Here is a 24,709-nt window from a genome sequence, read left to right on the forward strand (position 1 = left end):
GCCCCCACCCAGCCTAGCCCACCTTACATAAAATCCTCGTAAAGCCGTTCCTAAGTCCACACACTGCCCCCTGCGCAGCAAACTGATCAAGAATTCCCCACCGCACCTTCTCTCCCAGCTTGTCTGCCCCTCGTTCAAGACTCTACTCTGTATCCTGCTCTCAGAGGCCACTCATAAGGTCACTCTGGCCCCTCGTGCTGCCGAAGCAGCTTCTCCGTCCGGCCTGGCCTTTCCCTTAGCCTCTCTGAGGCACATTACCAGCCTGCAGCTCCTTCCTTCTCCAAGCCCTCTCTTGGCATCCGGGACCCCGTGGTTCCTGGTTTTCCTCCTCATTCCACTGGCTCCTTCTCAGTCTCCTCCATTGGTTTTCTCCCCCCCACCCCAGCCCCCCACAACATGCTCTCATCAGCGGTTCTCAACTGGAGCGAATGGTCCCCAGAGGACATTTATCTGGACATATTTTCAGTCGTCACACCTGGAGACGTGCTATGGCATCTAGTGGGTAGAGGCCAAGGGTGCTGCTAAACACGCCCCGATGGCCAAGACAGCCCCCCACAACAAAGAATCATGGGGCCCCACGTGACTCTAGAGCGGAGGCTAAGCCCCTGCCCTACAGGAGGGGGAGCTCCAGAACTTTGTCCTGGGCTCCCCTTTCCCTGAATGTCTCTCCTGTGATGTCACCCACACCTGTGGCTTTAAATCCCATCTGTCTACTGATGGGGATTCCCAAAGGTATCCCTGGTCCAGCATCCTCCCCCGGCCCCCGCCCCCAGCCACAGTCCTGCACCTCCCACTGCCTACTCAGTGTCCCCATATGCATGTCTCATAGGCACTCCACGGGGGTACTTGATTTTTGTCACCAAACTTATTCCTCCACAGCCCTCCCCAACTTCTCCAGCTCAACACATCCACCCAGTTGCCCAGAAAACTAGGACTTGCCCTTGACCCCCCCCCCCCGCCTTCCTCACCCTTGACATCCAACCCATCAGGAAGTCATACCTGTGCTGCTTCCAAAACACCACCTGTCTCCACCGTTTCCCAACATCTACCACCTTGTCTATACCACCAGTACCTCTTACCTGGACAACGACACAAACCTCCCCAGTCCCCACCCTCATCTCCTGCAATCCACTCTCCACCCCACAGCTGCCACCATGTTTTTTTTTTTTCAACGTTTTTTATTTATTTTTGGGACAGAGAGAGACAGAGCATGAACGGGGGAGGGGCAGAGAGAGAGGGAGACACAGAATTGGAAACAGGCTCCAGGCTCCGAGCCATCAGCCCAGAGCCCGACGCGGGGCTCGAACTCACGGACCGCGAGATCGTGACCTGGCTGAAGTCGGATGCTTAACCGACTGCGCCACCCAGGCGCCCCATGTTTTTTTTTTTTAAGTAATCTCTGTGCCAACGTGGGGCTCAAACTCACGACCCTGAGATCCAGTGTCACACTACCCACTGAGTCAGACAGTCGCCCCTGCAGCCACCATTTTAAAATGTAAGCGAGATGGTGTCTCTCCCCTGCTTAGCACTCCCTGGTAGCTTCCCACCGCCACTGGAATCAAACCCAAGAACTTTCATGATGTGTCTCTCCCCCTCCAAACTCAGCTTCTCCACCGACTTCTTTCTCGCTGTGTCAAGACACGGGGGCCCTTCTCTAGTGAACAAGCCAACCCTTTCCTTTCTTGGGGCCTTCGTTCTTTCTTGCTGTCCCTTCTGGCCAGAGCCCCTTCCCTCACTTCTCCATGTGGCCTCCCTCTTGTCCTTTAGATCTGAGATCAAATGTCACAAACGTCACTTCCTCAGTGAGGACTTCGCTGACCATTTTTTCTTTCTTTAAAAAAAAAAAAAACCTTTATTTATTTATTTTGAGGCAGAGGGTGGGGGGGTGGGGGGAGTGGAGAGCGTGCATGAGTCGGGGAGGGGCAGAGAGAGAATCCCAAGCAGGCTCCACACCGCCGGCACAGAGCCCAACAAGGGGATCGAATTCACGAACCGTGAGATCATGGCCTGAGCTGAAATCAAGAATCAGACGCTCAACGGACTGAGCCACCCGGGAGTCCCCACTGACCATTTTTTTAATAAAGGCAGCTCCCTGCTACCTCCAGAATTAAAGGCAATTCACATCACCCTGTTCATTTTCCCTGAGTGCTTACTGTAACCTCCGCTTAATGCTGGTTGCAGATTTCTCCAGTAAATGGGAAGCTCCTGGGGGCCAGGAACTGGTCTGTCCTCTCACATCCTTAGCCAAGAGCCTACAGCCTCCACAGGCATAGGGTAAGTGCTCATCAATATTTATTGAATAAATGAATTAATTAATTAATCATCCTCGGAGCACCCTGAGGGCAGAGGCTCTCCCCCATCAAGCCCAGGGCTCCCTTCCTTGCACCGGTGGCCTACCTACCACTCATCCAACAGGGGCCTCTGCCCTCAGAACGAGCCAGATGAGGAAACTCTGTGGCTGGCAGGTAACACGGCCACATCTGGCCATGAGCCCTGGCCACCACCACAGACCTGCTGGACCCAGACAGGATTGTCAGAGCAGGAAATGACATGACCCTCCAGGGGAATTTGTTTTCATGTTCATATTTTTATTTTGAGAGAGAGAGAGCGGGCGTGCAAGTGGGGAGAGGCAGAGAGAAAGGGAGAGAGAATCCCAAGCAGGCTCCAAGCTTAGCACAAAGCCCGACTCGGGGCTCGATCTCACGACCATGAGATCGTGACCTGAGCCGAAATCAAGAGTCAGATGCTTAACTCACTGAGCCACCCAGGCGCCCCTCCAGGGGAATTTCTTATGTCAGAGTGAGGGGGGGGGTGACAAGGTGACCCTTTTTTTTAAATTTTTTTTTAATGTTTATTTATTTTTGAGACAGAGAGAGACAGAGCATGAACAGGGGAGGGGCAGAGAGAGAGGGAGACACAGAATCTGAAACGGGCTCCAGGCTCTGAGCTGTCAGCACAGAGCCCGACGCGGGGCTCGAACTCACGGACCGTGAGATCATGACCTGAGCCGAAGTCGGACGCTTAACCGACTGAGCCACCCAGGAGCCCCAACAAGGTGACCCTTTGAGACCGAACCAACTAGGTGACCTTGGACAAGTCAAGCCCCCTCCCTTGGCATCAGTGTTCCCTACTGGTAAACGAAAGGTGAACTAGCCAGTTCCCAAGGTTACATCCTGCTCAAATGGTAGGTCTGTGACTGCAGGGACCTGTCACACCTACCTCCCTCTGCCCGACAGTGAATGGTCTCTGAAAGAGCCTGGGGGCTGGGTGGGGGTTACCCGGGAGAGGCTAGACTTGCCAGAGCGGACAACATCCGGCTGGACATCAGTTCCCTGGACAGACTAAGGGCTCGAAGCTGACTTAATGACCCCTCTCCTAACTCCCAGGCCACAGCACCGAGGGGACAAGTGAAATCGGGTCCTGGCCAAGCCAGGAGTGGAAGCCCCTGTCCTCCAGTACCGGTCAGTGAGCAGGAAGGGTCCAGTTCCCGTCCCTGCCTGGGAGACACTGTGGTGCGGCTGCCTGGGGCCATCCAGAGCTGGGAGATGGGCCACCTCGCAGGCCGGAGTCCGCAGTTCTCCCCTGGCCCTCAGAGGAGCTCAAACTTGGGGCTGGAAGGGTTCATCTCCCCTTCCTCAGTTCACACAGCTGGCCCCTGCTGCCCTCCTAGGCAACCCCTCCTGCCATCTTGCTGGCTTTCCTCTTTGGTCTGCTCTCCCCACTTCCTCTCAAGGTGCAGCCAGTCTCTCGCCTTCTCCCTCAGTGCTCCCACACCTGTGGCTACAAGTGCACACCCTGATAGACTCCCTCCCGGGTGCCACAGCCCTAGAGCCTCAGAACCCAGGACACCCCCACCGGGGCATGACCCAGGGCCCTTGGACTCCACAAGTCCCCAAAGGAACCCTTGGCTTCCACTCACCAGCCTGCCCCTCCAGTGCCCTGTGGCTCAGGGGAAGGCCCCATCGCCCCCGCAGCCATCATCTGCCTCCTCCACCCTCCCTCACCTCCCAGCCATCAGCAAGCCAAACCCATCCATCCCTCAGTGTCTCTAAATTGTCCCTTCCCCTCCGCCCCATGCCACGACCTTAGAGCCCCCGCCCTGGCTCACCTGGACAGCGGCAATGGCATTGTCACCTCCTATCACAGATGTGACCCTTGCCTCCTGGGCTTACCCACCTCCCATCCCCATCTAAACCCCTGCAAAGGCTTGCCCTGGGTGATGAGGTCCCGAAGCAGGCACCTGACTCCCCACCTCGGCTTCTACCTCTCACCTGGCTCGCGGCCACCCAGCACTCCCTCTGTTCCTTTCTCCCAGACCATCCAGGAGGGCATCTCCACTGTCAGAGCACTTCCCACCCCCTCCCTGTTCTGTGGATTCTCACACACCCTTCATGTCACAGCCTCCCCGACACCTTCCCCCAACCCCGCCTAGGCTGGAGTCACCTACTGCGTGCCATTCGGCTCAGCTCTCCAGTCCTGACAGTCGTGGGTTGGCAACTATTATGCACCGGGTGCTTCCTCTGCTTGTCCTGAGCCCCAGCGGGGCGGGATGGCCTGCCTCCCACACCACTAAATACCCAGAACCTCGACCGAGAATCGGGAGCATGGCAGGCACTCGGTCATTATCGTGGACTGGATGAGGGCACAGATGGATGCCAGCTCCACCTGGCCCATACATCTCACTTCACCTCCCTCCAGCCCGGGATGTAGAATGACACTGTCCCCATGTTACAGATCAGAAGAGTGAGGTACAGAGGTTAAGGGGCTTGCCCAAAACCATATGCTGGATAAGTGGCTGGGCAGGAGCTCCAAGTCTGTCTGACTTCAAAGCTTACATTCCCTCCAGGTACAAGACCCCAAGAAGGCGGGGTGGAAAATTCAAATAATAGCAGAGGACTAGCAGCTCCCCGTGCCAGGCACTGGGTGCACTTTTGCTGAGATCATCTCGTTTAATCCTCAGCAACAGGTGTATATGCTAGGGGTTGTTGTTAGCTCTATTTACAGACGAGGAAACTGAGTCATAGGCGGGTGAGTCACCCAAGCTTCCCCCGGGCAATTCATGATGCAGGCAAGGGCCAAGCCCAGGTCGATGCTAACCGCTCCGCTCAGCTTCGCCCGGGCCGCGTCGCCTCCGTGGACCCAGGGCCCCGGCCTCCTCGCTCTGGGATCCTGTTTGTCTCCCCCTGCCACCTGCATGCCCAGCTGTCGCTGTGGTCGCCCTTAATTGGTCCTCCTGCCTCCAGCCGGCCCCAGCTGGGGCCCCTCTCTAATTCATTCCCCAGGAAGCCAAATGAAAGAGACCCCAGGGGCTTCAGTGGCTCTTAGGATAAAGACTAAAAGCTTTGCTGGCCCCGCAAGGCCCCGAAAAGGCTAACGTCTGCCTTCTTTTGGGGTCTCAGCTCCTCCGAAAGAATCACCCTGGCCTTGTTCCCTCATTTTCCGTGAGCCCCCAGTGACCCTTTCTGGGGCCATCAGCCAACCAAGGATCACTGTGGGATGGTTCTGTCAGAATTCCAGGCACAGTTTGACCAGATCCCTCCCACAGCAGCAGAGACGACCTCTCTGGTTAACCCCTCTTGTTCGTGAGTTCTTTATGCCCCCCAGGAAGTTCTTCCTAACATCTAACCTCTACCCCTCAGGCTACAGCCTCAGCTGGTTCCCTCTGGCTCCAGAGGCTGTGGGGCGGGTATAAAAGCCGGAGAGTTCTGCCGGAGACAGCGTCCATCCGTCTCCACCTCAGGCTGCCAACCACCTTACCTTCCCCTTCTTGGTGAGGACCTGCTTATAATACAACCAGCCTTCTCTCCTGATATCGCTGAAGGTTGCGTCCGAGAGGTCAGAGGTTGAGTGTCGCTTAGAAGGAACATCAGCATCTTCGGAAGTACCCCAGCTATCCAAGGACTGCAGGGACACAACGGAGGGCAACTTAGGGGGGCTCCCACGGTGCCAGCATGCCAGAAGGCCCATGGACCTCGCACAGCCACACGGGCCTGGTGGATGCCTGGGCCACGCTCTGCTGTGCTGTGTGGCCTCACAGGCCCCGCTTGCCCTCTCTGAACCACCGCGCTGAGGTCATGGGACGTATGTATGTGCCGAGGAAGCCAGAAAGGAAGAAAGGCTATGACCTGCCGACCACATGTCTCACCACGCGAGAAAAGCCAATCTGGTACCTCCTTTAATTTTATGGACTTGAAGCAACTAAGGAAACAAAGGAAGTGATTGTGACAACACGGAGTTAAATAAACAGAGGAAGTGGAAACATCAACAAAGGCTGAGTTAGTGGAGCATGTAGTCATGTCCACAAGGAGTTAAACAGAGGAAGTGATAGTGTCAACACGACTCCAGCAACAGAAGTGACAGGTCAAGGGAGAGTTAAGTAAGCAGAGGAAGCGATAAGGAATAAGCCAGGTGACAATATCCTCAAGGTGTTAAATGAACCAAAGATACCGAGGGTTTGAAATCAAGTGGCTTTTCTAGTCTAGCCGTAATCACGAAGAGTTAAGGCCATTTCAGAACTGACCCCACGTCTCCCCAGGGTCTGAGCCTGGAAACTCCAGCCTGTCCATCACTCTCAGTCCTGTGTCCCCTCCTTTCCAATGTCCCCCCTCCCCTGAAGACACCACACAAATACTGCCCCAGGCCACCCTGTGCAGGCAGTTTTGGGTACCCACAGGGAGCAAGCAAACGAAATGAAATCCCTGCCCTCACAGAGCTTACATTCTATCTGGGAGACAAGCAAGAGAGGGGACAGATGCATAAACTGTATCACATGAGAAGTGCTAAGGAGAAAATAGGCATCACATGTCAGGGGTGAAGGCTAAAATCTCAGAAAAGGTGGAGATAAACCCGAAGAAAGTAAAAGGTGAGGGGCGCCTGGGTGGCTCAGTCGGTGAAGCATCCGACTTCGGCTCAGGTCATGATCTCACGGTTTGTGAGTTCGAGCCCCACGTCGGGCTCTGTGCTGACAGTTCAGAGCCTGGAGCCTGCTTCGGATTCTGTGACTCCCTCTCTCTCTGCCCCTCCCCCGCTTATGCTCTGTCCCTCTCTGTCTCTTAAAAATAAATAAATGTAAAAAATTAAAATTAAAAAAAAAAAGGAATTAAAAGGTGAGTCACGTGGCTGTGGAGGGGAGTGTGTGGAAAGGGCATTCTAAGTGGGGGGAACGATACGGACCAAGGCCTTGGGTGGGTGGAGGGTGCGGGTGTCTTTAAGTGATGACACAGCCCATATAGCTGACACCAGGGGATCGCCTACAGGGTTGGGGGGGTGGGGGAGGGACACAGGAGCCAGAGTAGACCACTTCCCGCCCTGGGAGCCAGAGGCCTAGAAACCCACCCCAAGACGGGGCTCCGCAGCCGAGGCATCGGTCCCTCCCCAGCTCCCCTGACACCCTCGCCCGCACACGCTCACCACTCACCCCATCGGTGAAGAAGCTTCGCAGCATCCGCAGGCTGGGTACTCGGTTTGGCAGGCGCCTGGCGAGTGAGAACTGAGTGTGAGGGAGGTAGGAAGCACAGCTAGGACTTCTCCTCAAATCCCAAGGCTCAGAAGCCTTCCAGGGAGGGAGCTCATTGCCTGGGGGGCACAGAGGACACCAGGGCCGAGAGCCCCGTCCCAGCCCACGCTGTCCTCACCTCAGAGCCCTGCCCTCTTCCCGGAAGGTGTTGAGCCCATCGTCACAGGACTTGGAGCGCTCTGTGGTGATGGCCAGCAGGTAGGAGGAGCGGCGGCCGGCCTTGAGGCTACCTGCAAAGCCACCCACAGGGTCAGCAGGAGGGCCAGGGCTTCCCTGGAGCCCTCCTGTCTGGGCAGGGCCAGGAGGTGACCACCCACGGGGCCCCTGGAGTAGCAGAAGCTGGCAAGAAGAGGCCATACATCAGGCAGCAAGCCCAGCAGAGACCCCTGAGGACCAGGCAGCCAGGGAAAGGACGGGGCAAGGGCTTCAGGGAGCACTCACTGCAGTCCTGGGAGTAATGGCGGCCAAGAGCAAAGGTGAAGGTTGGGGAGGATGGGCTGGTGCCCAGGACGGGGGCTGAGTTCATGGCGCTGGAGACCACAGCGGAGGCAGGGACATGCTTGGCTTGGAGGTCAATGCTGGGGCTGGTGGGTTCATCTGCAAGCAGAGGGGAGCGGTGGATAAAGGTGGCAGAAAGCTAAACCCGCCTGCCCCCCGCCCCCAGCCTCGCGTCCTGGCCCAGACCACGTGCCCAAGGCTCAGGTCCTCCGAGGCCCTGCTGGCAATACGCCCGTGGCCAAGGGCCCCCCATCCCCAGACTGTGAGCATGGAGGCTCCGCCCCTGCCTCCTCCTTCACACCCAGGCCTGAGGTTGAGCCACCCTCCCTGGACTGGGCTCCTGAGAGCTTCGGACTATCTCCCCCACCAGACCGGGGGTCTCTTGAGGATAAGGACTGTCTCCTCCGTCAGTTGGGGGCTCCCTGAGGGCAGGCGCTACGTTTCCCCCTCACACTGGGAAATTACTGACGCTGTGTCTGACCACTCTGACCGAAAGCTGACCGGGGGAGGCCAGGGCTGGGTCTGGCCTGGCCTCTTCTCCCTCACTCCCATGACCACCATAGGGTGAGCTCACCCTGCTCAGTTCCAGGTACTGTCTCTCCACTTCTGGTCCCAGTCTCATGATCTTGTATCTGGTCTTTATCTCAAGCCCCTAGACCCAGCCCAGCCTATCCTGCACCCTCATAGACACAGTCAGCAAACCTTAAACCTTTTCCTGCCCCACTCTCATTCCCGATGTAGGGGTGAGGCACAATCCTCTAGGCAGACCAGAAACCTGGGAACCACCCTGTCTCTCCTCTCTCTTGCCTCTCCCTTATCCAACATCTGTTCCACAGGCAGCAAACTCTCAGTGTCCCCTCTGTTCTCAGGATAACGTCCCCAACTCCCCAGAGACTGACACAGCCCCTCTGGACCCTTTCTGGCGACCTCGAAAGGCACCCTCCTCTCTCACGTCAGGGTTCTTGGCATATTCTATTCTCTCCCTTTACGTTCTCCCCCTAACTCTTTCTCATCCTTCAAATCTTAGCCCTAATCTCCTTCCTCTAAGATTCTCTCCTTGGCTACCACGCCCCAGTCTGGACCATGTCACCCTTCTCTGTCTCCTAGAGTCCCCTGTACTCCCATCACACACACACACACACACACACACACACACACACACACACACACCATGGGGCTGTTCTTGTCCGATCATCTGTCCGGCTGCTGGACCACACGCTCCAGAAGAGCTTGAAGCCTAGCACGGTGCCTGACACAAATATTTGTTGGATAAATGGATGGGTGGAGGGTGGGTGGAAGGAACAAAAAGTAAAAGGAACAAAGGAAGGATAGAAGAAAGCAAGGGTGGAAGGAAGGACGAAAAGAAAGAATGATGGAAGACGAGAAGGAAGAATGAATGAACAAAGGGAGGAAGAAGAAAGGGAGGAGGAAAAGAAGAGAAGTGATGGATGGGTGGGCGGACGGGTGGATGAAGGATGAAAGGAAGGAGGGAGGGAGGAAAGAAAGACGGCTGGGGGAGAAATGAATGAAAGGAAGGGTGACAGGATGCAGGAGAGAACAAAAGGACGGATGGGTGGACAGACAGACAGACAGACAGAGAAATCGGCACTCAACCCAGAGTTTTGCCCATGGTTGACAGGTGGGTGGGGTAAAACAGGGCACAGACGACCCAGTCTCCCAAGACAGTCACCTCTACTGTCACTCACCAATGAAGGGGATAGAAGCCAGAGAGTCTTCAGTAGTGGCCAAAGGGGCCACCTTCCTGCCCAGGCGTTCCACTCGCCCACTGGACTCTGGCTCTGGGGACTCTTCACCAAACCCAAGGTTCATCTGTCTTGTGGAGGGCAGCTGGACCTTCCGGCCCGTGGGAGGCTTTTGCCTCAGGACCACCTCGTCGCGGCGATCCTCGGTGGCGGGCTCCAGAGCCCGGGTGCTGGGTTCTGGGCGCACAACCCTGGGTGGTTCGGAGGCCTCCAGCGGGAACGATGCAGGGGACTGAGCCAAGTTGAAGGTGGGTAGCCCCCCGAAGGGTGAGTCCCGGAAGGAGAGTGCGTGCAAGAGGCCAGTCCGGCGCTGGAATGATGGGCTGTAGCTCCGGTACCCGATGTAGCCGATGTCATCCAGGCCTTGCAGACCAGGCGGGGGTGGGGCCTGGGGCGCAGGAAGGTCCCTGGGTGGGCAGGCAGGGGTGCGGGCAGACGGACGCTGGGAAGCCCAGCCACAGCGCTCGAAACGGGGTGACACCAGTGCTCCTGGACCCAGCGCCTCGGCTGAGCGGGTGGCCCGGCTCAAGTAGTCGTCTGAGCGAGCTCGGTGCCAGCCCTCCTGACCCAACTGGCTCAAGGCACCCTGGGAGGTGGAGCAGGGCCATGGGCGGTGGGCAGTCACATCCTCCAACCGGTCCTGGGAGGCACTGCGGGCCCGGGGGGGCATGGCAGGACACCGTCTCTCCCCCGCCCTGCGGGGGTACCTGGTTTGACAGCCAGTGTGACAAAGCCTGCTGGCACTCCAGTCTGCTGGGGGGCACCCGGCTGCCAGGCTCAGGGAAGGCACGGGGCGTCCGGGGCTCCGAGGGGAGGCGGGGGAAGGCACCAGGGCTGGGGCGGGGCTGGCTCATCCCCAAGGAAGAGTTGTCCAGATGGGTACGGGTGGCAGAAGGGACGCGGGGCCCCGGGTCACTCCAGGCAGCAGGACTCCGGGGGTCACTGGGCAGTGCTGAGAGGGGCTCAGGCACCATAGTGGCCCAGGTAGAGACCCGGGCTGGCGGGGCGTAAGTCTTGCGAGGGTAGCAGATCGGAGGCGGCTCTGGGATACTCCGGGCCTCTCCAGAATACGGCTCGTTCCCCTTCAGGTAGGCATCCTGGGAGTAGGCCTGGCCGGGGACACAGAGGCAGGTGAGCAGGGCTGGACAAGTCCCACAGGGCGGAGTTACATCAGCCCTGGGAGATCAGGACCCTAGAGAAGTGGACTGAAGGAAAGGACCAAGCGGCAGGGGGGCCCTGAGTGGGTGGGAGCCGGAAGGCATGCTCCAAAGAGAGTCGGGGGGAGGGAGGGAGAGAACAAAGAAATTAGAGGCCTTTGAGAGTCACACACACACACACACACACACACACACAGACACACACTCTCTCACTCTCTGTCTCTCTCTCTCTCTCTCTCCCTCTCTCACTAGAGAAACAGCCAGGATTTCTCTAAGACTTATGACAAGGACTGCCTGTAGCCACAAACATTCCAACATCTGTTTTCTGGGGTCCTCCCCCATGCTGGCCTCAGCCGCCTCCCTGCTGCCTTACATCCAACAGTGCCCACAGCCCTCCGGGCTGGGCTGGGAAAACCCACCAGAGACCAGTCAAGGTGGCAGAAGACAGAGACGGCAGCTGACCAAGGGGTGTGTCCACGGCGGGGTGGGCTGGGGTTGGGCGGGGGCTGGGAAAGCCCCGCCGTCCTTCCGTCCCCTGGACGGGGAGCCGGGGCCTGGCTCCTAGGCCTCCAGAGTGAAGAGAAACTTGCCCACCTCTTGCTCCCTCTGGGCCAGGCTTGGGGGAGGGGCCGGACCGTCTAAGGGGCCTCAGGCCACCTTCTGCCACCCCAGGCCTGGAATCTGGCACTGGGAGCCGAGGCTGACGCTGCATTGCTGAGGAGTGACAGGGCCGGTGCCCAGGCCCAGCCAAAAAAGGAGGCAGCCCCTAGGGACAGAGGCCTTGTGGCCCTGGCCTAGCCTGGCCCTTGATGGGTGCCCAGGGGCGTCTCTCAGGGTGAAGTATCAAAGGGTGGGAGAGTGAAACACAATACACACATACACACACACGCTCCCACGCGCACGCGCATGTGCGTGCCACACCACAAGGAGATACTGGAAAATACACACCCAAAGACACACACACAGAGCGAAACACAATGAGACACATATAAACTACACCTCCAGTCCCAGGCACACACATCATGTGATGAGGACAAGTTAGACCACACCCCCCGTACTCACACTCAGCCCCCTTCGGACCCACACACCCAGCCGGGGGACACTCACATACCTCTCCCTCCTGCCATCCTGCCGGCTCCCCAGGCTCCCCGCATCACCACGGCGGCGGCGGCGGAGGCGCTGGCGACAGCATCGTGGCCAGCCTCCGCCTTCCCTGGCCGGGGGGTGAACCCCCACTGACCACTGTGCTGGCCCCACCTCTGTGCCCCACCCCCAGTCTGCCCTCCCAGCGGCTGCCCTCGGCCCCCCACCGTCTCTGTCTCTCTCTCTCTCTCTCTCTCTCTCTCTCTCTCTCTCTCTCTCAGCAGCGGCTGGCTGGCGGGAGGAGGAGGGAGGGGAAGATGGGTGTGGAGGGGCCTCGCCGCGTCGGCGGTGGCGTCAGCAGCTGCCGAGGCCCCATTGGCCTCCAGCCTTGGCTTCCAACCACAGGAATGCCTGGGCCCCACCCTCTGGCTGGTCTAGGATGGAGGGGGCCAGCGGAGGGCCCCAGAGGCTGACATCTGGGGCCGCCGGCCCACCCGAACCTCGAACCCCGGTAACACAGCTCAAGGCTGCTGCTCTCCCCACCCCTTGCCCCCCCCCCTCCTCCGGCTGGAGAGATGGAGGGCAGCCCTAGATCCCGCCCTGTCACCCCCTCCTGGCTTTCCTTGCCTCGGCCCTGGGGGAAGTGTACCCGCAGGGCCTTTGAGACTTGCGGAGAGCCATCCACCTCTCTGGGCCTCCAGGCTTATCTCCCCCTCCCCAGGAAGGGCAAGGGGACAATCCAGGTCAGAGGGTGGAGGTTCCCAGAGGGGCAGGGTGCCAAGCATGGCACCGTGATTACAGTGATTATGAGAGCACATCCAGGGCAGAAGCCAGCCCGGCTCCCAGGGCCTCCTGGGTTTGGCCCTCAGCCTTCCCCCAGGGGGGCAGTGACCTTGAGGGCAAGCAAGCTGGCATCTGGCTAAGACCCATGAGATCAGGAAATTGGACACTGGGCAGAGAGGACTGCCCTGGGCTCTGGGACAGGCCTGGGGTCGGTGTGCACAGAAAGATAGCATATGTAGGCGTGTGTAAGTCTGCGTGTGTGTGTGTGTGTGTGTGTGTGTGTGTGTGTGTGGACACAGCTACAGAAGACATGCTCACTCGGGGCCAGGCAGGGAGGGGGTGTGGAGAACAGTCTCTTGGGAGCTGACAAGAACGTGCCAGTCTGGCAGGGCCCGCTGGGCCATCCTCCTTCCAGATACTCTGGCAGGAATCCTGCCTGCCAAGGCCAGCGCCTCCCCCTCCCCCAGCACAGAGCAGCCCTGAATGAAGCAACAACCGGCCCCAGCCCAGGGATGGGCCTGGCATCCCTGATTGGGCAGTGCCGGACTGGTGCGGCACCCTACACTCTTCTCTGCCTCCCGAAGGCAGAAGGGAGGCCCCAAGGAAGAGAGATGTATCCCGCCCCCAGGCCCCAGGGCCCCTCCGCCTCAGACAGCAGGGCAGGACTCACCAGCTGGAGGATGTCCTCGTCCTTGGGCATGATGGAGAGCTCCAGGGTATCATCACTACAGAGACAGGGCAGGGGGTCAGGCCAGGCTGAGGCAACAGGGTCTGGGAGAACAGGGATCCTGGTCGCCAGGGCAACCCCAGGGTCAAGGGGGTGGTGTGCAGGGACTCAATGAGTGTGCTGGGAGCTATTACAGGAGAAGGGAGGCAGGGGGCACTCACCTATTCTGGATCAGAGCTATGACCTGGGAGTAGGTCTTCCCAATGACGCTCTCCCCGTTCACCTTCACCAGCCGGTCTCCTGGGGAAAGGGGGGGCAGAACCACATGTGAGCAGGCCAACGGGTGACAATGGCCCCTCCTGAGAACCCCTGCACCAGGCATGGATGACAGCACCAGGACAGGGCCTTCCCCAACACCTGGATCTGAGAATCCCATCCTAACCAGAGAGCAGGTGGAAGAGACCCAGAGAAGGACAGCTCACCGGTGCGAAGGCCCGCTCTATGGGCGGGGCCATCATCCTTCACATTCTTGACAAAAATGGTATCCATGGGCTCCAGGCGGTGGTGCCGGGGGGAGGGTCCTGGTGAGCATCAGCCAGGTTAGCTGGGGGTGGCTGCTGAAGGTCACACCCATGCACAGCTACGCACACAGGGGACACACACTCAGAGAACGGTCACACTCACACGGACACAAACACGGACCCACCCATTCACAGAGACGTGGATGTATAGGATAAGACAAGAGGATCCACCCCTGGGAGAACAAAGACCAGTGTGGGGAAAACACGTTCGCGGACACACAGAGTCACTCCTTAAATGGTGCTTTCATCCCAGCACTGTGCCAGAAAGTAGACTGAAAAGGATGGACAGATATGGGCCTTGACCTCGTGGAGGTCCCTGTCTAGTGGGGCAGGCACCCACACATGCAGAATGCCCACACCCACAGACCTGGGGAAAGCTGCGGAAAGGCCCTGAGGCTCACAGACACTCATACCCACGCTTCCCACCCCACCCCCTTCCCTAGGGGCAGAGGATTCTAAGCAGAGGCCTGAAGATCCTGAGATGAGTACTCAGCCCCTCATGACATCACATTACACCCCAGCTGCTAACTGTCTCCATCAGAGAAAGGGGCCTGTTCTAGGTCAGCTGGCTCTTCCCCTTGCCCCCAGGGGCCTCTGCAATGAGGCTCAGGAGCGTCACCACAACTGCCCAGCAGAAGCCCCAATGGCAGAGAAAGAAGTCTGCCCGTTAAAGGAGTTTTGCCTTGGGGCACCTGGGTGGCTCAGTCAGTTGAGCAACCGACTTCGGCTCAGGTCATGATCTCACGGTTTGTGAGTTCGAGCCCCGCGTCGGGCTCTGTGCTGACAGCTCAGAGCCTGGAGCCTGCTTCCAATTCTGTGTCTCCCTCTCTCTCTGCCCCTCCCCTACTCATGCTCTGTCTCTCTCTGTCTCAGAAATAAATAAACATTAAAAAAAAATTTTTTTTTAAAAAGGAGTTTTGCCTTGAATACCCCAGGTGGCAGAAAGGGGCCCTTTGGGATAGCGAGGGTGACAGCCAGGGGAGGCAGGCCCACATCTGGTAAGATAAAGACCTCAGGGCTCCCCTCACACCCAACAGAACCCCAGCATCTCCATCTCCGAGGACAGCCATTGGTCAGCTGCACCCTACCACCAGCCCCCAGGCTCTGCCGCCCTGTGTCTGTGCCTCAGCCTAGGCTGGGAGTAACTCCAGGGCAGAGGTCAGGTCTTAGAAAGCCATCTGCTCCCCAGAGCACCACCCCCAGTGTGGAACAGACAGGCTCAGAGGGAGACAAATGTGAGAAAAGAAAGGAAGCATCGAAGGGACCACAGGGCCTTGGCGGGCCCAAGATCTGTCCTCATGTCACTGGTGATGACGAGTAGGAATGAAATTCAGGGAGCTCTCCCCTAGGGCCCAGAATAAATGTGCTGCCTCTTGGATTCTTAAAAAAAAAAGAAAAGAAAAGAAAAGAAAAGAAAAGAAAAGAAAAGAAAAGAAAAAGGATTGAGGAGAGAAAGGGCAGACACAGAGGAGAGCAAAGACTGGACAGCAGTCAGGGCTGGGGGCAGTGGGAGGGCAGGCAGCAAAACCCAGGCTGACTTGGGTAGCGGGAGAGAAACAGAAGCTGGAAAACGGGCCCCAGCTCAGCCCCAGCCCTGGGCCCCACCCCCACCACTCCTTACCTCCTCCTCGGCCTCCATTCTCTTCCTCCTGCAGGGGACAGAGAGGTGGGTGTGGGGCCTGGGTCCAGCCCTCAGTGGCTCCACCTGGGCGGGCCCTTCGATGTCCCCCACCCAAGGCCTCCCCTCTTATCTTCCTTCAACTAGCCTGGCGCCCAGACGAGGCAGGAGGGGTGTCAGTGGGGACGGTCATCAAGTCCCATGCAATGGTCCCCAATAACACTAACCCCCTCTCATGACTGCTGATCCCACCACCTTGTATTTCAGCCATTCGCCCCCAATCCAGTGGGGGACCCATGACCCCTCCCTTTGGGGAGCTCCAAGCCCAATGAAGGAGGCACTAAACGTAACGCGCAGAGAGAGGACACACAGGCAGACACAGATAAGCAGGCATGACGAGTGCAAACAGTAGCTATCAGCTCTCAGAGAATGGGAAGGGAAGGCCTGATTAGCACCCCTCTGGGGGAGGGGATTTTAAGGCAAGTTTGAGGAGGGAGGGGAGAGGGCGGTCTGGGTGAGGGGAGGGGAGTACGCAGGCGCTGGGCAGCAGAAATAAACAAGCATTTGTAGGACAGCATCAGCTGAGCCGACGCGAGAAAGAAAGCAACACCAGCAAGTGACAGAAGTCAGACTAAAGCATTCAGGTTTGAAAGGACAGAAAGAGGGAGCCAGTGAAGGTTCTTGGGTGGGAGAGAGTGGATGTGAAGTACCAGTGAGGGAACAGGGTTCTAGCATCCGGCAGGGCTAAGAAATGGAGTCCAGGAGACCCACTAGGGAGACCTTTGGGGTCATCCTGGTAGTGAGAGGGAGGGTACCGGATTTGGGGAGGGAACTGAAATGAGGGAAAGGAGGCCAGCGAGACAGGGTCCCACATCAGAGCTGGACCCGACATTTAGCGTCATCGTATCTACCCCTGTCCACAGACCATCCATTCTACCGCAGATGACAGACAGGGCATGACTTATCCAGGGCCACTCCGAGCCAGGGCTGGAACCCAGGACCCTCTGGCACCCCAGCCAGGACATGAAGGCTGTGGGGCACTGCTGGAGAGCAGTCCCTCTGCCCCTGCCCTCCCTGTGTGGGGTGCGCGCCTGCTGATGTGAGCTGACAGCACAGTGAGCGGGTGGCAAAGGCAGATGGATGCATTTAGACGGCTGAGCTCCCTACAGGCTCCCAGACCTGGGCAGGTTCTGGAAAGGGGATGGAATCCACCCCTGGCTTGCCCCGCCCAGGGTCTTCCAGCGCCCCACGTGAGCGAGGTCTCTCTGAAACAGGTCCACCACCCAGCCTAGGCCACTCAGGCTGCATCCGCCCCGGTCACCCCTCAGCAGGGCCCCCTGAGAAAAGGGGGCAGGGGCCAGGCAGGAGGGACATTCTGGGGGAAGAGGAAAGGAAGGACTGGAGGTTCCAGGGAACTAGAAGGTTGGTGTCCTTGGGCATCAAGGGGCAGGGGGCTGTGCCCCTCTCACACACCGTCAGCCCCCACTTACACTCTTAAGCATGGCTGCAGCCAATGGGAATAGTTTACGCAGGTGCTCCCGGATTGAGACACGGGTGAGAGAGCACAGGGACACATACTGAAGACGTGTATTTAGAGACACCTGTCTACCCACGCCTACATACACAAACATGCATGCATATGACCCACATACTGGGCACCCAAGTGCACACAAAGAGAGCCATGCAAGTACACAGACACAGGCAGTGAAACCCAAGGCCCCGGTTCTCTGGCAGGTGGGACCAAGCTCCCCAGAGGAGAGCCCCACACAGCTGGTCTCAGCCCTGGGGTTGGGGGGGGGGGGGAGTAACAGGTTCATTGACTCCAAAATAAGTCTGTCTCCGGCCCTGCTGGGAAAGAGGTGGGGGAAGGGAGGGGGGCCCTCCTGGGGAGCCCCAGTTCCTGCCGAGGACCCTCGCTCTTCCCGCATGCCTGGCCGCCCCCAGCCCACACTGTAGGTTAGGCACAGAGAACCTGACATTTATACTACGGCCAGAAGGGCTCGTGGGGGTCAAGTAGATAGACGCCCTCACATTACAGCAGGAGAAGTGACCAGTGAGTGAGACCAAAGTTACGTAAGGAGCTCCACTAGGACTAGAACCCAGGGCGCCCCCCTCCCAGCCTGGCGCTCTCCAGCACCCAGAGCCCAGAGCCGAGGCGAGTGCAGGGCCCGGGGCACTCCGGGAGGAGTCCCAGAGGTGTTTTAGGATGGACTCCCCAAGAGCTCAGGCTAGGGAGGGAGCAACAAAGCCAGCTCAGAAGTGGCCACAGGACAGAGTCCCAGGAACTTCACCTCTTCGAGAAGGCGGCTCAGTTTTCAGGGGCCAAGAGTGTGGGGGTGCGTGTGAGTGTCCTGGCTTCCCCCACCCCCAAGTTCATCGCCCTGAACCGTTCACCCTTCTCCTGGGAAGACCAAACCCAGGGCAGTTAGGGATCTCTTCCACAATCGTACAGTGCCAGTGACCCAGCCAGGGCTGCCCCGGCCTCTCAGGGACCCTCCTCCCAAGGCCACGGAAGAAGGGCTGTGGAGGGGACAGTGCAGACGAACCTCCCTTCCCCCCACCGAAGCTTCCTCAGGACGGGCAAGGGCAGCGGGCAAGGTGGGTGTACCTTCAGGCTGCAGTGCACGGCTGACTCAGGGGGGTACACAATGAAGTGGCGCAGGGTGAAGCCAAAGCCGTCCTGGAGACTTTTGCACAGCAGCAGTGTCCGCGGCCCCTGCCAGGGGAGGGGGCGCCCAGGGGAGCACCCATCTCTCGGGCCCAGCGGCAGCTGTGGAAGCACAGGGAACCAGGGTTGAGTAGCCGTGTGACCCACACTCCCAGGTGTGCACACTGCCTCCCGCAGCCAGGGGGAGGGCCTGGAGCAGGGGAGGGGGAGGGGGGGCAAGGGCCCTGGGGTTCCATGCACGCTCCCCTGCTCCCCGACCTCCTCCTCACCCCCTTCCTTCCTCTCCCTCGCTCGTCAGTCCAAAGCTGCTTCTTTCTCTCCCCTCGATCCCCTCATGGCACCTTTGCTCCCAGGGAAGTAACTCCCTGCCGCCAGCCAGGTTCTCAATCAGGTCGGCTCAGCAAATGTTCGCCAAGCACCTCTTACGCTCCAGGATCTGGACACGGGGCCTTCTGGCCTGGGAAGTGCCTGCTGCCAAGCTGAGCTCATTCCCGCCTGCTGCACAATCTCACACACAGACAGACACATCCGCACACCCAGAGAAGCACACTCATGTGCAAAGGTACACACGGAGGCACAGATGAATCTACACACACAGGCTATGTAGACAAACACGTGCGCACACAATCGCACATGATCAGAGTCTCCCACACATGCCTACACATACAGGCACACGCACACAACATATGCTGCAGACAGACACCCACACGCACGCACACACAGACTGGCTTGCACAAGCATCCTTCAGGAGCAGCGGCAGCAACAGGTGAGGGACTAGAGCCACGAGGGAGCGGGCTGGACATCAGACAACTGAAGGGACTTCCTGGAGCTCCGGAGCCCAGCCAGAGGCCTGGCCGGTCACCGGATCTGAGAGGGGAACCGGGTGGGGGTGGCGGGAGATACTTGGCTGCCCTCTGGCCGACCCGCTGGAATACTTGGGATTCCCCAAGATGACAGGCAGGGGATGTCTGAAGACCAGGGTCTGAGGGCACACAGGTCTGTTTCTGGGGCGGGAGAGAGAGTAGCGCGGACACTGCCTGAGAGAGGGCTCACCTCAGGTTCCCTGCTCAGACGCAGAGAGGGAAAGCGGGTGACAGAAGGGCGTCAGAGAGATGCCTGTGTGCACAGGGAGGCGGCCGGCAGATTGGCCAAGACGGAAGACAAGGGCGGGCTGCCTGGTGAAAAGCCAGGATGCCTCCCTCGGGGCTTTAACCCCCAACCTCAGGCATCCTAACCTGTCTGGGGGGCCCTAATCCAAACCTCAGAGGGCTCACCCTCACCCTCAACAGTCTCCTCAACCCCCTCGCTCCTTGGCACGAGCCCGGAGTCTGCAGGGGAAGAAAGGCAGGCTGGATGTGGACGGAGGAAGCCCCAGTTCTGGGGTGAGGGCCTCCCCCCTTCTCTATTAAGTTCCCCTTTCTCCCTCGCCCAGCTGCTGGAGAAAGCTCAAATTGGCACTTGGATGTACTGACGCTAAGAAGCTCCTTCGTGTATCCACCCCCCCCAACCCCCCCCACCCCGCCGCCAGCCTGTTCACATTTCTGGTAGAAGAGAGCCCTGGGTCCAGCCCTTCGCTGGGGATTTCTGTATTGGGGTGGGAGGTGGGGTTGTAGTCAGGCAGACTTGAGACTCAAATTTCAGAAGACTAAAGAACAATATGACAGGGGCAGTAGGCTTGCTTCGTGCAGTCCCAGAGAACACAGCCAAGGTGAAAGGTACAGGGAACAAGTGAAGCTCCAGGCCAGGGAGACCATTCTCATCATCTCCGTCTGGAAAACTACCAGCTGAGGACGTGAGCGCTCATTCTCCTGAAGGGTTCAAGCCAAAGCTGGATGATCCCCAGTCTGGGAGGGCGCGGCTGAGATTCCAGCATGGGCCAGGAGGTCCAGCGATGGCCCCTCGGCTCCTTCCACTTGTAGCCCCAGCCCAGCCTGTCCACTGAGCTCCACACCCCCATGGGGGTCCGAAGAGTCCAGAGGAGAAAATTCTCTGGGAATTCTGCTGAGGTCCGAAATCCCCTGGACTTCCTATCTCTGCTGACCTGGCAAGGAACTGATCAGGGAGAGCAGAGGGCCTGGCAGATCCCCCCTGCCTGCTCCTACCAGAAGCCCCTATGCCTCCCCAGCGTGGACCGCCTCCCCCTGCACGCACTCCACCGGGGCTCAGAGCTGAGGCTGTTTGCAGGGCCCATTGTTTTGCCGGTGTCCTGGATTAAGGTTTAAGCCACCAGCTGCCCCAGTGACGAGAAGTGGCTGGGACAGGTCCCCGCACGCCCCCCACCCCTCCTCCAGCACACATCCTGCCTGGAGCTGCCAGCTGCCTGGGGTGCCACTCTCTAGGGGCCTGGATGTAACCCAGGGAAGCGGGCAGGCCTTCTTCTCTCAGGCCCCCTCCTGGCCCAAACACCATTGGCACCCCCTCCCTTATCTCTGCCTCTCCCTTTCCTCTTATGCTTCCTTCCAGTCCCCCTTCCCCCATCTCTTCCAACCAGTTCCTGAGAACGTCAGTGTGGTAATCCCCCTGCCACAGCTCCCACACCCCGGCCTGAAGAGGAGACACCACGGCCCCCATGGACAGCCAGACCTGATGGCTCCCCTGTGGGAAGTTCTTCCTTGGATTTAACCTCAATGCTTCATACTATTATTCACACATTTCCTCTCCTCCCCTCTGACCTGGGACACCCCTGGGTCTGGCTCTCATCTTTACAGGGAGGGAGATGATGGACACAGAAACAGAGAATGAGCCAGCAATGGGAACAGAAAGGTGACTAGATTGGGGAGGGGTTCAGCTCACACACATCCACAACTCTGCCTCTCTGGGGTAGGCACAGAGACAAGGGGATGGAGAGGGAGACGCTCGGGGGACACAGGGACATCACTGATTACGGCTCTCCTGGCCCAGATCCATCTCCAAATGCTCTCGCCCTCATGCCAGGAACGAAAGAGACATCCAGAAATACCAACTGATGGTGGGAAGAGGTCAGATGGCCCCAGGGCCACAAATTAGACAGAACTGGACACGTGGTGGGTTGGCAACACCAGGAACCAGAACCCAGGAGTCCTGCTCCTCCCCCCTAGGAGCATAAAGAGGTCACTGCAGGGAGCACAGCGTTCATGCTGGGCACGGCGCCCACTGTGACTCACGCCCTACCAGCCTGGTCGATCCCGGACATCAGACACACTGTCCCCACCCCCTATATCTCCAGCCCTGTCAGTCCTCACCCTGAGATCACTCATTACCTGCCACCTCTGCCTCCTTTGCCCACCAGGAAACCCGTGCGTGCCCCTGTGCCCACAGCCCCTACCAGGGAGAGGGCGGAGTGGTGCCCACCAGTCCACTTAGTATGATCCTTGCCTGCCTCCGACTCGGGGTCCTTGCCAGCCAAACTCCTCAGGATTCCATGCCCTGACATCTCCTCAAACAACCCCGGTCCCTTCCGTCCTTCCACTGCCTATAAACCAAGAGGCTTGAGCCACTGGAGGCCACCACCCAGACTGGCCAGTCCTCATCCAGCACCCCGGGCAAAGCTCCCAGCCACAACCTGCCACCCTCACCCGCGTGTGTCTCCAGCTCCTCGCTCGCTCCCCACTCCTGGGGCATCGGTCCCACGACGCAGGGCGCACTCAGCTCAAAGATCCCAGGGAGTTGGTGGCCCGATCCCACCCGCCCCGTCGAGGCCGGACCCCTGCCCCCTAGCCCCGGCCCAGCAGCCTCCCCCCCCCCCCCCCCCAGCGGCGCTCACCCTGGCGCGGCGCGGCCCCGGCGCGCGGCGGTCCCTGTGGACGAGGCAGGGCAGCCAGAGGCAGCGCGGCTCCGGGGCGCTGCAGTCCACGCCGACGGCGCGCTCCCAGCGCCAGCCCCCGGCCCCCGCGCGTTCCACGCGCCACACGGAGCTGCCCACGAGCGCCGCGGCCGCAGGGGGCCCCCGGGCCCGGGCCCGGCCGCCGCCGCCACCCCCGCCCCAGTGAGCCGCGGGCCCGGCTTCCGGAGAGGGGCGCGGGGCGCGGGGGCCCCCGGCCGCTCCACGGCGCCCGGCCGGCGGCGTCCTCGGCCCCCCGGGCGGCAGGCGGGCCCCGGAGGCCCCCGCCCGCCCCCCGGAGCCGCGGGCCCGGGACCCAGGGGCCCCGAGGGGACGGACGGCCCGCGCGGATGGCGGCAGGACGGCTGGGGCAGCTCCGCGCCTCCCGCGCCTCCGGAGCCTCTTGGCTGAAGGCGCCTGAGCCCGGACACGCCGCCGAGTGGCAGGGCAGACACCTCCCCCTCCGGGGCGGCCCCTGTGCGCGGCCGCCCAGATCCCCCCCCCACACACACACACACACACACACGCGGGAGGCACCATACAGCGCCCCCGCGCAGCCACACACTGCACACCCTCTACGGACACACACAGACACACACACCCTCACCCTCCCGCTCACACGGAAACTCACACTGCCCCGGCCCACACACGTTGTACTCGACAGTACACACGCACATCCAGCTTGGCTGTGCCCGAGAAACACACATTCACTCGTGCGCACATGTTCCTCGCAGGGACGCACACAGTCCTACCCACCCTGTATGGACCCACACCGCCCACACACCTATACACCGGCTACCCTCCCATCCACACCCACACACACTCACTCTCCCTCTGTCCACAGACCCCAGGTAAACACACTATTCCCCTCACGTACACATCGTGTGTGGACACCTTTCCATATGCATACACACTTTGGACACCCTCCCGTGCATCCTTGGTCCACGCACCCCACACGGACACGTTTGCAAGCATACCCACTGTGTCCTTAAAAGCACACCAGATGCCCCAGGAGCTCACCTGTACGCCCCACACACACCCCACCCCACAGAGACACCCACGAAGGCAAGCCAGATGACACGCACACGTTGTCCAGGATACATACTCCATGCGCCGGTGCTCTGCCCCCTCAGTTCACACACACACACACACACACACACACACACACACACACTGCCCAGCACTGAGAGCAGACAGACTCTCATACCAGAGTTACGATATAACCTCAGGCTGCAGGTGAAGTCCCCGTCACCACCTGTAGGGGATTGTGACCAACCCTCTTCCCCCGAGGCCACCCTGCCCATTAGTCTCACCCAGAGGGGCCACCACCAAGCTGACAATGGGCTCCAAGCTGGCCCCCACCCCACCCCCAGCATGTGAGTCAGACAGGAAGCCCATGTTGATGGCAGACCCTGCCTGCCTCCCCTTCCTGGCTCCCTTCCCAGGCCCCTTCCCGGGTGGGGCCAGTAGAGGCCTTGGCCAGTGGGCGTGCGATCACCACCACCTTTTCTATCTCATTTGTTCACGGTGGCTTCTCGCCACAGCCACTCGCTGTGGCCCAGGGCCACTTGCCATGACCCAATTTTCAGGGAAGGAAATGGAGGCCCAAGAGCACCTAGCTTGCTATGGCAGCATGGGACTCCAAGCCCAGAGCCCCTCACTCCAACTGTGGATCTTCTACCCAAATTCTAGCCTGCAGCCAGAGAAGGGAGGCTGGGGTTGGGGAGCAGCTCCAGCCCCCTCCCCGCCCCCAAATCTAGGAGTTTGGGGAGGAAGAGCCATACGGCTGGGCCCTTGTAGGGCAGTCATCAGAAGGGAGAACCCTACAGAAGGGGCAGCTCCCCCTGCTCACCCGCATCCCATCACCTGTGTCCTCGGCAAGGACAGCCCTTGCTGAGGTTGGATCAAGGTTGAATCGAGTTTGGATCAAGTGGTGGACAGAGTGGGAAGCAGCAGGCGGGAAGACGGAGAGGTAGGGGAGGAGAAGGGCCAGGGCAGAGGGAGGGGGACTAGAGGACTACAGGGCCGGGCAGGAGCGAGGGAGGGAGAAGGAAGGGAGGAGGAAGGGTGAGGGTGAGGCAGGGCCAGGGTGAGTGGGGGCCAGGGAGCGGTTTTGTTCTCCTGTTTCCTGTTTGCCGCTTGCTGGGCCCCCTGTGCAGGAGCTGGACCCCCACCCCCACCCTGGCGGAAGCCTGACGGGAAGAGCAAGGCTGCCTCCAGCGCTGAGTCAGGAGGGCTTAGGGGCAGAATGGGAAAGAACTGTAGTCAGGAGGAGTGGAGACCTGGCACCTCCATTGGCACCCTCCCCCACCCCTCTGTCACTAGAAAACCAAGGATTCTGGGTCAGGCCCACTCCTGCCCTTGCCTGCCCTGGGTCTCCCTGTCACGCCGCCAGCCTCCACCAAGGCCAGGCCCTCGGAGACCAGCCGGGAGCACCGCCAGGCCGTCCTCAGCTATGTCAGAGTCTGTGGCCCCAAGCAGAGGGCAACCACCATAGGGATGTCCTCGCTCAGAATCAGGCCCACTCTCCCGGTAAGTAGCCGGTAAGTCCTTCCAGCTGTCTAACTTCTTTTCCT

General features: G+C 59.7%; 1 protein-coding gene across 1 annotated transcript in view; it reads right to left on the reverse strand.

Annotated features, from left to right (window-relative positions):
- Positions 1 to 24,709, reverse strand: part of ARHGAP23 (Rho GTPase activating protein 23) — a 71,948-nt gene that overhangs the window by 28,372 nt on the left and 18,867 nt on the right. The window contains 11 exon segments of the mRNA XM_053893360.1: positions 5,758 to 5,901; positions 7,418 to 7,475; positions 7,635 to 7,746; positions 7,958 to 8,113; positions 9,721 to 10,480; positions 10,482 to 10,886; positions 13,471 to 13,525; positions 13,689 to 13,767; positions 13,950 to 14,048; positions 15,670 to 15,697; positions 18,275 to 18,436. Of these exon segments, the coding sequence (XP_053749335.1) occupies positions 5,758 to 5,901; positions 7,418 to 7,475; positions 7,635 to 7,746; positions 7,958 to 8,113; positions 9,721 to 10,480; positions 10,482 to 10,886; positions 13,471 to 13,525; positions 13,689 to 13,767; positions 13,950 to 14,048; positions 15,670 to 15,697; positions 18,275 to 18,436 (2,058 nt within the window).

This window comes from Panthera pardus, unplaced genomic scaffold, assembly GCF_024362965.1.
Source record: "Panthera pardus isolate Hobbes unplaced genomic scaffold, ASM2436296v1 HiC_scaffold_3, whole genome shotgun sequence".
Taxonomy (NCBI): Eukaryota; Metazoa; Chordata; class Mammalia; order Carnivora; family Felidae; genus Panthera; species Panthera pardus.